General features: G+C 36.0%; 1 protein-coding gene and 1 long non-coding RNA gene across 2 annotated transcripts; both read right to left on the reverse strand.

The window, feature by feature from the left end:
• Positions 1-3,837: 3,837 nt before the first annotated feature.
• LOC121395573 (traf2 and NCK-interacting protein kinase-like) lies at positions 3,838-9,490 on the reverse strand (the record flags this gene model as incomplete). Its single annotated transcript, XM_041569386.1, has 12 exons — positions 3,838-4,300; positions 4,666-4,817; positions 5,511-5,589; positions 5,897-5,951; positions 6,374-6,492; positions 6,600-6,690; positions 6,788-7,027; positions 7,337-7,393; positions 7,615-7,680; positions 7,907-7,939; positions 8,595-8,681; positions 9,338-9,490. Coding segments are annotated over 12 exons (1,146 nt in total), but the record flags the coding sequence as incomplete, so codon positions are not given.
• A 438-nt stretch (positions 9,491-9,928) lies between these two features.
• LOC121395577 lies at positions 9,929-10,766 on the reverse strand. Its single transcript, XR_005962566.1, has 3 exons — positions 10,592-10,766; positions 10,447-10,482; positions 9,929-10,033 (listed from the first exon to the last, which is right to left on the reverse strand). It is a non-coding gene; the product is annotated as an uncharacterized LOC121395577 (long non-coding RNA).
• Positions 10,767-13,988: the final 3,222 nt, after the last annotated feature.

Genomic DNA, 13,988 nt, shown 5'->3' on the forward strand with positions numbered 1-13,988 from the left:
ACCAAGAAGCTTTGTATTTAAATATGCCCCAAGGGTCTTGGAAAATTTGCAAGCGGTAAATCATAACTGGATTAAGATTTTAAAGTGGACAGTTCTAAAGGGCAACTAGTACATCATCACATACAATAGTTATTTATTAGAAACTTATCAGGACTGCACCAGGTTTGAAATACCAACATGCCTAGATATGGACTAAGAGATCATAAGGAATTCCTTTGATTCTACACTCCAATAATTCAGCCCTAATTTATACTCTGCCTCTTTGACCCACATTATCTTGTACCTTATCTGCAGATCCCCTGGTAAATGACTGACACATAGATTGATATTCCTTTTTGTTGCCTTTTTTATGAGCTGAATGTTGTATATATACCAAAAGGGTTGCCCTGTAACAGGGGTTGAAAGTGAAATCTCTGATTAATCATGGACTTATTCCAGGTCATGATTTCTCATTGCATTTGAATATTAAAAGGCCCATTAATGGCTATTAATAACAGAATAGTATAAACAGTGCAAGAAATAATTTGACTGAAATTACTCATAAATTTAGTAACCGCAAATACCCATCTAAAGTTAGCATAGGGAATGTGCTGTCATTTATGTAAATAATGGAATTTCTGCCATTATAGCATGCATATTAAATCTGCAAAGACAAAGCTCCACTATTACATGTATAAAATACCAGCATGGGGAATGTCACAATTATGACATGAACAACTAAGTACAACAAATTCCAGTATATTCTTTTCATACAGTTGAACTGGAGATATTAAAGATATTCTCTAAGAAATTTGTATCAGGTTATAAAACGATTTGGTCCAGCCAATCAATTGACAGTTTATTTTTAAAGGAATCAATGGGAAAACAGGAGTAGAAGGGAAAAAAAAGACTGTCAGATGTAGAAACTCAATAGCCAAATTGGAAAAACCACAACGGTCATAAGAAACAGTTTAGTAAAAGCTGCCAGCCATCCTATTATTGTTTTTCATCTAATAACTTTAGATATAAATAATCACTTTTACTAGGAGGTATAATACTGACAAACTGCCAATCCTATTATAGTGCCATGCTATAGTTTCAGAAGTAATAGGCATTCAAAGCAAACAGGGGTGTAACAACAGCATCTCCAACTGCTGGGTGGCCCAGGAATGTAGTAGGACTGTTAGAGATCCTGAGTCCATCCTCACAGTTCAAGGGTTTCTTGCTTCAATTAGGACACTGGCACAATTATATTTCCTTAAAATAACTCATACCATACTAACCACAGAGAACCAAAGGCCACTCCAATATATCCTTTCCACAGAGACCATTAACAATATGCCAGCTTGCTGATAAATCACATGAAGTAATTGATACAACTATCCCCACTTGTGTGCCCAGGACCCTAATATTTTACAGGGGGCAATAAAATCAGGTCAGTATAATTTGATTCACCATCTGGCCAATAATATGCTTGAACATTCAGTAACAATTAACTAAGGTAAGTTAATGTATCAAATTTATTGTATGCAGCTTTAAGTACAGACAGATCACTGATTGGCATTTGCTAGTCACTTCTTCCCACAATAATCTTACATTCTTGTACAATTAAGCAATAGAAAGCCCCCAGAAGGAGGCCAAGGATTCTGGTCTGACAACTTTATATCTAACAAAAGGCCATGCTTGAGTATGAAAAGCAATTTTATTGTCTACACCAACTAGTAACTTCCTTCATACATGTACTGTAACAACCATTTGTATGTATATTTATTAAAAAAACAAATGTTAACATACTGAAAGATCCAGTTGTTTAGTCAGGTGGTCAAATGTATCTATTGCCCTTTGGTGTGCAAAAATTGGGCTGTTCTTATTCCTTGACCGAATCTCATCCAAGGGCCTTCAACTTATAGGAGCCCATTTATTAAACCTCAAATTTATCTGGTTGGGTTTTTGAAGGGGAAAACTCACCGAATTTTTAGAGATTTATTATATCCCAAAGCTGCTAAATACTTCATCTCAAACCAGTGGAGGTCATGAAGAAGTCCATGGCAGATGCCCCTTAAGTTGTTTCTTGACATCGTGATCTGCACTGGGATTTTCGTCCCATAATCCAATAAACTCGAGTTTTCAGACCTTCAAACACAATTCGAATTGACGCTCAATTTTATCCCAACATGATTTTGCTCCAACTTTTACAAGAACAATTATTTATAAATGAGTTAAATTCGTGAATGAGTTAGGTCGACTTTATTTTAATAGAAAATTTGATTAATTTGAGTTTTAATAAATAACCCCCAGTGTTTTGTCTTTTAGAGTTTCCTTGGCCATTTGCTGCCTTTGCAAGTATCATATATAGAAGCTAAAGTATCTGGTTCCCAACTCTTGATTTTGTCATGTCTTTTTATTGCAAAATTATTTCTCATTTTCTATTTAAAAAAGCTAAATGGATAAGTGGTATAGAGGCAGGGTGATAGATCATTGATGCATTTATTCTAATTATGGAACTACAGGGCCTGTGCTAACCTGGGAATATTGATTGTAACCCAATACCCCAATCCCGTATATAACCTTATGGATCCGGGAGAACATTCGATCCATGGACTTGCATCATACATTCTGTGTCCCTTGTTCCAAATGATAACAATGCTTTGTTACAGTATTGGTGTTACGAATCTCCTGCAGAGAACATTGAGTTGCATCACTGTCTATTGTAATATACATATATATTGTAATATATATATATATATATATATATATATATATATATATATATATATATATATATATATATATATATATATATATATATATATATATAATTGCTGTTCAGGAACAAGTGTCTATTTACTGTTATATTTTGATGAATGTGTATTTATTTAATAATGGGATGCTCAGGGCTCTCAGACACCCTTATTGTATATTACATAGTAAGTTTGGTGCTCAATGATGGACAATACGGCAACCTCCTAATATATATGTAAAAGAAGCACACTGGCACACCAGACATGTAGATGCAGGGAAACCCTTGCAAAGTTTTAAACGCAGAAGTGCAACTTTCAGGGCTCACCTTCCAGGTTTACAGTACTTCATGTGGTCTGGATCCCTACAATAGACGTTGAACAAGGATAGAAAAACAGCCTGTTTCCCTTGTCAGTATTTGGTACCTTCACTACAAGCAAGCAGAGCCTACAGGAGACCTATTCCCATCTATCCTATACTTGGTGAAGGGCCACCCCTTGCAAATCACCATGTTACAGTAATGCAAGAAATGGTTATCAACCTAAGGGCCAATGAACTTGGTATGCAAAATAAGTATAAATGGTACATGGGGTTTTAATTAATTGAAGCCATGGGGGCCATTAAACCTATGGGTCCCTACACCATTTTTAAAGAACAACCATTTTAACCCCTCAGGGTTCAAAAAGAGGCAATCCTCTATGACATGATAAGCATGAGAACATCTATTTGAATTAGGAGGTTTCATCTTAGCTGCAAAAAATATTTTTATTACAGGAAGAGTTGTGGATTTTCTCCCTGAATCAGTTCTACTGGCAGATACATTAGAAAGCTTCAAGAAAGGGTTGGGTGGGAAAGTGAGAAAATAAGTTCCTAAAATGAACTCTTAGTACAAAATTGATCCAGAGACTGGGCTTACTTTCCATCAAGGTATATTGGAGAGGTTCAATTGGTTTTTTTTTTAAAAAAGATTGAATTCAATGTACTTTTGTCAACCTTATCTATTTTGTTACTATTTCTTACTATTAGTATTTCTTATTAGTATGATTTATTATTATTATGATTTATTATTATTAAGATCTATATTGAAATGAACGGCTCTTCTGGAGCGCTAGAGGGAATACAATATTGCAGACATTTACCCTGGCACACTGCACCATGTTAAAAATGGCACTAGCCATCTCACTTGCTGCAAGAAAAGATATTGATGGAACCCATTAATAGAACACAGGAATTACCAGCAGGACCAGGATGGATAAAACAAGCACATAAGACTGTTTATGGGATTTTGTCCAGGTCATTAAAACTAATATTAAAAGGAAGATGGATATGAGTGGGCTTGGAGGTTATTAACAATGTCTCCCAATTAAAAAACATACAATAGGGGCCAATGTATTTTTAATATGTTTATTATTTAAAATATAATATTGATGTAAATCTTGTGAATCGCTGTTGTCAATCTTCTAGCTGCCATCGGGACCAAGTTTTTCTGCGGGGCCCAAAGATGACATAGGGCCCCTGTACATGTGCCCCCGTCCCTCCCCCGATGGCTGCCATGATGTTTTCTTACTTCAGTGCTTCATTTCTAAGGAGAGATTGCTCAGTGTTAGCCATGGAGACGGTATGTGTATAATTCTGAAATTTGTTATTTTTTTAAACATTTATTTACTATTATTTATATCTCATTCCCTTTGCTGCTAATTTAAAGGTCAACTATAACTACTACAACTAATAACATTTTCTCCCATCTCATCATATTTATCTCTCTCATAGATTTGGCCTAGTTCAGTGACCTCTGCCCTAATACAATCTCACCCTTTATTATGGGCGCTTTAGTTACAGAATTATAGTATATTTATGAAAGCCAGAGAATATTGTATGAATAAGAGCAGTAGATGGATATGGTCTATACATCAAGTTAACTATAATGAGAATCAACAGTTCCCTTACCTCTCTGCAGGTGCCACTTGATATTACTTTTCACACCCCTTTCATTCCAGATGTTGCGAACGAAGGGGTGTGACAGTAGCTGCTCTGCAGATGGCCTCCAATCCGGATTTTTCTGGAGGCATTTCTTTATAAAATCATGGAAGTTGTCACTCCTGGAAAAAAGAAACAAATGCAAAATTATAATTGTTCATGTTGTATAATAACTAAATTCCCAGAGCTCATGCATTTAAAAGACTGGAAATAGAACCAGCACAGCCATGTGCCCTATATACCCCATAAGCTTCTATTTTATGGAAAGTCCTTTTGTTAAACATTGTGAGCTTGATCATGTTACTCTGTGCCTAATTAACAACACAGACAAAGCATAACAAGACAAAAGCTTTTGAAGAAGGTAATAGACAGTGAGATCCTTCCCTTCTAATGGTTCAACTGATCTGCTTGATTAGGGGGGTCTATTTTGCTTACTTACTAACCCTAAATTATTAGAGTACATTTACCTTCTACCATAATATGATGTCTCTGGTTTTGCCAACATCTTGGCCTAGCTTTTATTGGCTGCCAGATAATAACCCCAAGCATGAGCTCCTGCACCTGAGCATTTACACATATAACACTTTATCTTCCCCCTTACTTCTTTCCCATTTATCTCTTCCCTATCCTTACTTCACCCCAATGTCCCCCTGCCATAACTTCTCCCTTGCCTATTTCCCCAAATGTTTCCTTGACTCTCTCATTTGTACACCCCTTTACCACATTATCAATATCCCTACATTCTCCTCATTTCCTTTTCATTCCCCACCCTCTCCACCTCACCCTCTTTTCCTGTTTCAGTGGAAATCACTCACCATGAGTCCCATAGCAATACTGGAGCGGGACCATGCATTATTCTTTTGATGCGTGCATGGCTGGGAAATCTGCTGAATGCTAGGTTGGAAGAAAATACAAGATGAGAATATGATTGACAATCACAACATTACTTGAAAAACAACAAATCTTGAAAAAATCTAATTAACTTAATTGTATATTTGTTACTTGATTGCCAGCATACTGACAAAATAACGGTATTGGAACTGGCAAATTCAAATTTTAGTAAATCAGCCCCTTACTAACCAGCCCCATAGTTTTCAATATTTAATAATATCCCGTGTTAAAGCGTGACACCTAAATGTCCTCTAACCTTTTTACAAACAGTTCTTTATGCACTATAGCACACACACTGGGGTTTACTTACGGTAGTATCCTTCTGCCATTTCAAGGGCGGAGATTCCCAGTGACCATACATCAGCCTACATATTGAAATATGGAAGAAAAGGCAACTATTAGAAAAGAATATACACAGGTCACATGAAAAAAACAATTACAGATCATTCAGATTCTTTTATCTATGCATCTGCAACCTCACAATAATTCTATTTTGTAAGAAAATATAGTAAAACCCCCATATTATGTGTTGGAAAATCAGGAAAATTCATTCAGCATGATATATTGGTGGGACCAAATGTAAAATGTAAAATCAGAGGATGTAAAATTCCAAGTATTGAAGTGATGCGATGTTTAAAAAATGACCACAAACACCCCAGGCTGAGTGTGTCACACAGAGTTGGAAAATCCCATAAGGAGTCAAGTGGAGTTGGTTTCTAACATTCCTGTTCCCCTTGTACAAGTTACATACATTATATATAAAACGAGAGAGAAGACATCACAATACCTTAGAGGTGTATTCTATGACCTTATAGTTAGTGTTGGCCAGTACTTCTGGTGCCATGTATGGAAGAGCACCTGCAGTACTATTACTGCTTTCACCAATGGTGGCATAGCTGACATCACCTGAAATTGTATAACAAAAGCAGGAATTTTAATTTTCATTTATAAATGCAACCCACCATGACGATAGAAATAAATATCCGTTTGTTCAGGTTTTTGGTATCACTTACTGATCTTCACTTCTGCATCAGATGTTATCATGATGTTGTTTGGCCTTAAGTCATGATGAATCACCTTGTGCTTATCAAGGTGGCACAGGCCCTGAATAAAGGAAAAGTGAAAATATAAATATTTTTCTTGCCGTTTAATGAAATAGATTTATCCAGAACAGTACCAAGGAGTTTCACTTGAGACATACCTTTAATACCTCCTTGCAGGTGTAAGCAATCCAGCCCTCTTTCAAGGAGTGGGATATGTTGCTGTTAAAGAGCTGTTTTACTGATGTTCCACTGTAACGCTCCATTGAAATCCACAGTCCCTCATATTCTGGCATTTTTACAGAGGCAGGTTGGAAATATGCCCCGTTATAGCCAATGATGTTTCCATGGCCAGAAATGGTTTCTAGAACCTTCAGTTCATTGAGGACTTCTTTCTGCTTCTAGTTTAAAAAAAAAGAAGTAAAGTGAATACAATGGATAAAATGACTATTTCAAATACCCCGACCTAACTTGTAGTTCTAAAAAACGTCAACGTTGTCATACCCGTACATGAGAATTGCATAATATGATTAACTCTCTCAGTTCTTTTATTTCTTTAATCCCATACATGTCTCAAATGGTATTCACTTATTTTTACAGTTACATAGTTATTAGCTTAGCAACTTACCCTACTACTACAAATCATAATGTAGGTGTAACAAAAAAGCTTATTAGTCCTTAATTATAGTAATTGTATCAAGACCCATTACCTCTTCATCTTTCATGATGGTAACTGCCACCTCCTTTTGTTCTTTACGGTGCCATCCCTACAACAAAAGAAGCAAAAGAATCTCTGTGATCATTACTGTTTGGAACATTATGGAAAAGCAAACGCATATATTGTATAGATATGGGAAGGTTTATTGGCAGCTTCAGAAGCACAAGAAAACAAAGAAGGGACAAAACTCTAGAGGGTACAACTAATTGGCTGTATTTACAGAATCACCCAAAATATGACAAAAATTACCCACTAACTAAAATATCTTACATTATAAATGACACCGTAGCTGTCCTCTCCGATGGGCTCCAGGACTTGTACATAACTCCGTGGCTTCTAAAAAAATAGCATTGTATAAAAAAAACATGATAAATACAAAACTGAATTTAAGGCAGTTGGACAAATAACCTTTCCAACATGAAAGAAGCACAGGGGGTGTAGGGGGAACTGGGAACTAGTGTATTAGGGGAGAAGGCTGAGGACTGGAATATTTAAGTCAAACCATTAAAGTAGAGCTTTTGCGTCACTTAGTGTTCCAAAATACAGTTCTACAGCTGCTTACCGGGTATTTAGTTGCAAGTAGATGTTGATATGCCTGGGGAAGAAAAAAAACATATTTTTAGATCAACTATTTTTGGGGAGATGCTAAAATTATAATTTGAAGGAAAAGGAAAGGTTTATTTACTGGAGAGGGGTTGTCAATATGTTCGGTAACATAGCTAGGCTCACACATATAAAGTATACTATGGTTTATATTTACTGGTACATCTTGGTTAAAAGAGAGATTTTTTTTTGTTAGATGAACTGAACCCTGGAGTGCAGGTGCTTCAACAGACATTATGGGGGTACATTATTAAAGATCGAGTTGTGTTTTTACCCAAAAAATTGAGTTTTCAAGGGTAGCTTTCAGTAAAAACTTGAGAAAAACTTTGAAAAAAAGAAAACTGCACATTTTTCTGGTTTGAATTTTTTTTTTCCAGATCATTTCATTAATCAGGGTTCGTGCTGAACTATACTTAGCTTTGAGAAGAGCTTTGGTTTTTTTTTAATACAGAAGACTTCTCAGTCAACTGGTGATTGGTTTTGAGAAGCCATTTAGACATGTCTAAATTCAAATTACAAGCAGCTACATCAGTCTCTGAGATAAGAGCAGCTCATTATATAGAAGAGCAGACCATTTAAATATAGACTAATGAAAAGTTTTAATTAAATAATTCTGCTCAAACCCTTTTAAAGGCTTTAAAACTTACCTGGTTGTTGTTGTCGCCCACTTGCTCCTCAGAGATTTTGGAGATTTCAGGCTGGCAGGTGTTGGTGCCTGATTCCTCTGCTATCTCCTATTTAGGACAAAGAAAATGTATTTTTAGATGACTGATCTGAACCCTTGATTTTAAAAAAAGAACTGCAATGCCCAAACTTCAGGTCCATAAATAAGTAAAAAAAGCAGAGTTGTGGTGCAGGGTGAATGATTGTTATGTTTGGCTGTGTCCTTTTTTATAAACCATAATTTCTCTTATTGTATAAATTCAGCTTAATGAATATAAATATTCTAAAACAAGCCTTATATAGAAGCAAGTGAGATGTTTGTATGTATATTTTTATTTCTATACCACTCCTTGAGGGCAAAGCACTGTACAGCAAAACAATAAACTAGTAGTAACAAACAAGTGGTCACTGCAATAATAAGTGACAGTAAGTGCATTATTAGAAATACAATTCACATAAATATAAAATATAATTACAATACAAATGAAATGCTCAGTGACAAGGAGACAAAAGGATGGAGGACCCTACCCCGTAGGGGTGAGATAATGTTAATGCATTGTGTAATACATGCCCTGTGTTTTTATTTTGAATGTGGGATTTTTATCCTACAAGTCTTGGTGTGAAAATATTGCTTTTATCCGATTCATAAGGCACAAGTCCATATGTGTCTCAGGAAATATCATTAATAAATTAATATAAAGGTTTAATTAGATCTTTCTGCTCATACCTCATCGATGACTTTGAGGTTTTCCTCGTTTGTTTCAGCACTCTCTTGCTGGTTTTCTTCGTTTATTTCAGCACTCTCTTGCTGGTTTTCCTCGTTTGTTTCAGCACTCTCTTGCTGGTTTTCCTGGTTTTCTTCAGCACTCTCTTGCTGGTTTTCCTCGTTTGTTTCAGCACTCTCTTGCTGGTTTTCCTGGTTTACTTCAGCACTCTCTTGCTGGTTTTCCTGGTTTACTTCAGCACTCTCTTGCTGGTTTTCCTCTTTTACTTCAGCACTCTCTTGCTGGTTTTCCTCTTTTACTTCAGCACTCTCTTGCTGGTTTTCCTGGTTTACTTCAGCACTCTCTTGCTGGTTTTCCTCTTTTACTTCAGCAGTCTCTTGCTGGTTTTCCTCGTTTACTTCAGCACTCTCTTGCTGGTTTTCCTCTTTTACTTCAGCACTCTCTTGCTGGTTTTCCTCGTTTACTTCAGCACTCTCTTGCTGGTTTTCCTGGTTTACTTCAGCACTCTCTTGCTGGTTTTCCTCATTTACTTCAGCACTCTCTTGCTGGTTTTCCTCTTTTACTTCAGCACTCTCTTGCTGGTTTTCCTGGTTTACTTCAGCACTCTCTTGCTGGTTTTCCTCGTTTACTTCAGCACTCTCTTGCTGGTTTTCGAGTTCAGGCTGGCAGGTGTCATTGCCTGATTTCTGCGTTGTCTCCTGTTTAGAGGAGATAGAATTTGTAGATATGTGAACTGAACCCACTTGAATAAAGAAGAACTGCAACACCCAAACCCCTCTATATGAGGCCATAAGCAAATTGTACTTGCAGGCAATTCAGAATGGGAGGTGGGACAGGCTCACCAGCAGATCCGGACTGAGAATTTAAATAGGCCCTGGCATTTCAGTTACACAGAGGCAAATAGCCCCAACCAGCCCACTAAATACTGACTTGCTATGGTAACTCATAGCAGCCCCTCTGGCATTTGCCAGAACCCACAGATTGCTAGTCCGGGCCTGCTCACCAGTGCAAAAGTTGGTGGTGCCTAACAAATTTTCCCCCCCTGAGTGAATCTAGGTTTAATATTCCTTTAAAATATTTTTTATTCTACAACCATATCATTTTCTCTTACCTGACAGATGTCAATATCAGGGGTTTCTGGAGTCTCCTGGTTAAGAAAGGGAAAGAAAAACATTGTATTATTAAACTACAATCTTGCATAAAACATAGGGTGATTTTTTTAAAATTCTCTACTACTCTTCCTCTCTTATGCTTACCTGGCAGATGGTTATAGCCGGCTCCAGTTCTTCCTCTGGTTTTAATTCCTAAAAGGAATAAAGTTAGTTAATTGATCAACTTCTTATAATGCTGTAGTTTAATATCTAGCATGTTTTTTGTATAAAGCAAATTCACCCAACTTCATAAAATCAATCAATTTTATGTTTCTGTACAACTTACTTGACAAGTGGCATTGCCAACAGGTTGTACATGATTAAGAGGAAAGTAGATTAGAGCCACACATCTCTGGTATGTGTTGGGGGGCAAGGGTATAAGGGGGTTATTTATCAAAGTCTGCTCAAGTTTTTTATGCTTATTTTTACATTTTCCCGAAAATTTGCTTTGCGGTAAAAAATCTAATTTCACAAATTTTAAGATTTTTCTGGAATTTTCACCTGAAAACTCTGTAAACTTTGGGGTATTGCATTCGGAGTTTAGTAAATAACCCCCAAAGTATTAATGATCCAAACGTAGATGAAAGTCTTATTTATATCACATATTTAGGGTTCATTGGTTATAGTTAGCTGTTCAAAAAACATCATATTAAATGGTATATTCTTCTGTTTCCATTAATAGTAACCATTTTGCCCAATCAACTATGCCGAGGTCAGCCCCATGGCTTTATACCACTTCTTTTCTGCTTTCCTGCAGAGTATCACCAGGTTATCCTGGTTAAGAGCAATGATATGAGACTGTTAGATCAGTGTTCTCCTCTAGGAATATTGTGATGTTCCAATGGGGAGCACTGAGCTAACAGCTCTCATGTCAAAATGGGGTTAAACTTTTGGAGCTCGGCCCACTAGAAAAGGCTTGGAACTTGGCTGGGGAGGGGGCAGACCCAGGAATCTAATCAGAAAAATGAACTTTGGTAATGATACTAATAATAGTAAGCACAACATATAAAAACAGTTGAGTGAAAAAATGGTGGTGTTACTTTATGCAATTAAAGGCCTATCATATATGCTTAGTTATGACTAAAGGAGTGTGGCTTGTTTTGGAAAAATATGCTTTTAATTAGATATAACTAATATGAGTAAATATGATATAATAATAATGTCTAAATAAATGCACGGTCAGTATAGGGATTTATTTTGATAATACTATAAAATCAATGTGTTTTCCTTCTGACAGGAGAGAATGAGTTTTCATTAACAAAGAAAACGGTTTTAACAATAAAGTCCATGCCGTTATGAAATGTGCCATCTATGGAAATGGTAATGGATTATTCTGTAGCTGAATGTCACTATTAAATGACATTAAAAGTAAGGAAGGTGCCCATGTTTATCAAGTCACGGACAACTGATTATTATTCAGATGAGAAATAATTGGGAAATGTTGCCAATTGTGAATAAACGGGCTAAATCCAGTTTACCCAGTGTTTTTCTTTTGGACCAGTAAGAATTGATGGTGCAGCTTCATCAAGGTATAAATCTATAGGCAAGGAAATAATCTGGTTTTGATAGCACTAATAGGAAAATTGTGTCACTTCTTTTAATGTTGTCCAATTCTTCATCACTTACCACAACAAATTCTTTGGTTGGATGATTAACTTTTCTTTTCTAAGAAGACAAAAAAAAATTATTACAAAAAAAGAAATGAGCAAATAGGAAAACTATAATTATATAAATGATATAAATCCAACTTCCCTTAGTTAATAGAAAACACATAAATGTAGATAGCAGTATGCTTTTGATTGTAATAAAATCACATATTAAATACAATTTCAGTTTTTGGATTTGGTGGAGCTGAATTCAAACCCTTAAAATCACAAGATATTGGGAGTTATCAGCAATCTAAATATGGTAATAAGGATTTGATTATTGGGTCAGTAATCTGTAGTGATTTGATTTGAATTTGACTCGTTTAGTTTCGCCAAAAATTTGCCGCCGGCGAAATGTCACTGACTCCCATTAAAGTCTATGGGCGTCATTTGTTTTTTTCCCGCCATGCAAGTCCATGGGCGTAATTTTCGTGGCGAAACAAGGCGAGAAAATTTGCCCAGCCATCCCTGTAAATGACATAGTTGGTGCAAACACAAGTATAACGTAGTGTATCCCCTATACTAAAGCCAAATCATATAACAAAAATGAATGGAAACAGCACTAGTGACTGTAGCACAATACAGATATATTGAGGAGCAGTCAGTCTGGGAGCAATCAATCTCATCATCATGTTATTAGTATTAGCAACTGTCACAAACAGAACAATGTTCAGAGATAATCCAGTAACAGAGTTTGAGGACAAGTTTCTCCACCATGAAGTTATTCACTAAATGAAATATGTCATGTTATAGTAGAAAAAACAACGTCCTTACCTTGCGAAAACAAAAACATTTGAAAATAGTTTTCCACATTTTGATGTTAGTTGTTTTTTTTTTAGATGTTAGATTTTTTTTTTGTTGTTTTGATACGATAAAATATTCTTTCTGTGGAGAGAAAAAACAGAAAACCATTCAGTAAAGAAACCGTTTAGTAATCCCAATACTTTTTTCTATGTAATATCCCTATATATATATATATATATATATATATATATGAGGCCCAAACAGCCCCCACCTCCACGCTAGTGGTATATATAATCAAATGCCCTTGTGGTTTATTGTACTGTGGCAAGAAGGTGAGGCAGCTAAAGGAAAGGATAGGCATCGAGCGAGTATTAGGGCAGCGTTAGACCCAGAGAGAGTCAAAAATAAGAATAAAGACGACCTGAAACAGGACAAAGCCCAACAGCCGGTGGTCAAGCATTGGGCGGAGGCCAAACATAGTGCCTCCTCCTTTAGATACCTGCCGATAGAGCAGATACAAATGCATCCAGGAGGTGGTGATGTAGGAAAAGCGCTTTTGAAAAGGGAAACCTTTTGGATTTATGAACACAATTGCGTCTCACCAAAAGGTGTGAATGGGCAGATCAAGTTGTAAGTTGTAGAGTTGATCTAAATGGATAAATAGAGTTTGGCAGTTCTTTTACAAACTTTCTATTTATTCTGTGGCTTTTACAGTGAAAGGAAATGTTTTATAAATTATGGATACAATTTAGCTACAACTTTGTTTCTCTTTTCCTTTTAGGACACTTTAGTAACATATAGAATTTAATTGAGCACTGTAACACGAGCTTATGAAACACACCGGTGACATCTTCTGGACAAAATGAAGTACACATAACTTATACACTGTTTGATATCACGAAATGTTTTGTCAATTTTTTTACACATGTTTTTATACACTAATTTATGGTATTTATGATGTATATGCGATGAGTGTTCATGATGATAACACTATCTGGGTAAAAATTATTTTTATGTCACATATATGAAGATGGTCACAAGGGTTAAATCACTTCATTAACAGGTTTGGATAACAAGCACCCATTGGAGAATTTGAATGTGTTAAGACTATT

This window comes from Xenopus laevis, chromosome 7L (assembly GCF_017654675.1).
Source record: "Xenopus laevis strain J_2021 chromosome 7L, Xenopus_laevis_v10.1, whole genome shotgun sequence".
In the NCBI taxonomy this organism is placed as follows: Eukaryota; Metazoa; Chordata; class Amphibia; order Anura; family Pipidae; genus Xenopus; species Xenopus laevis.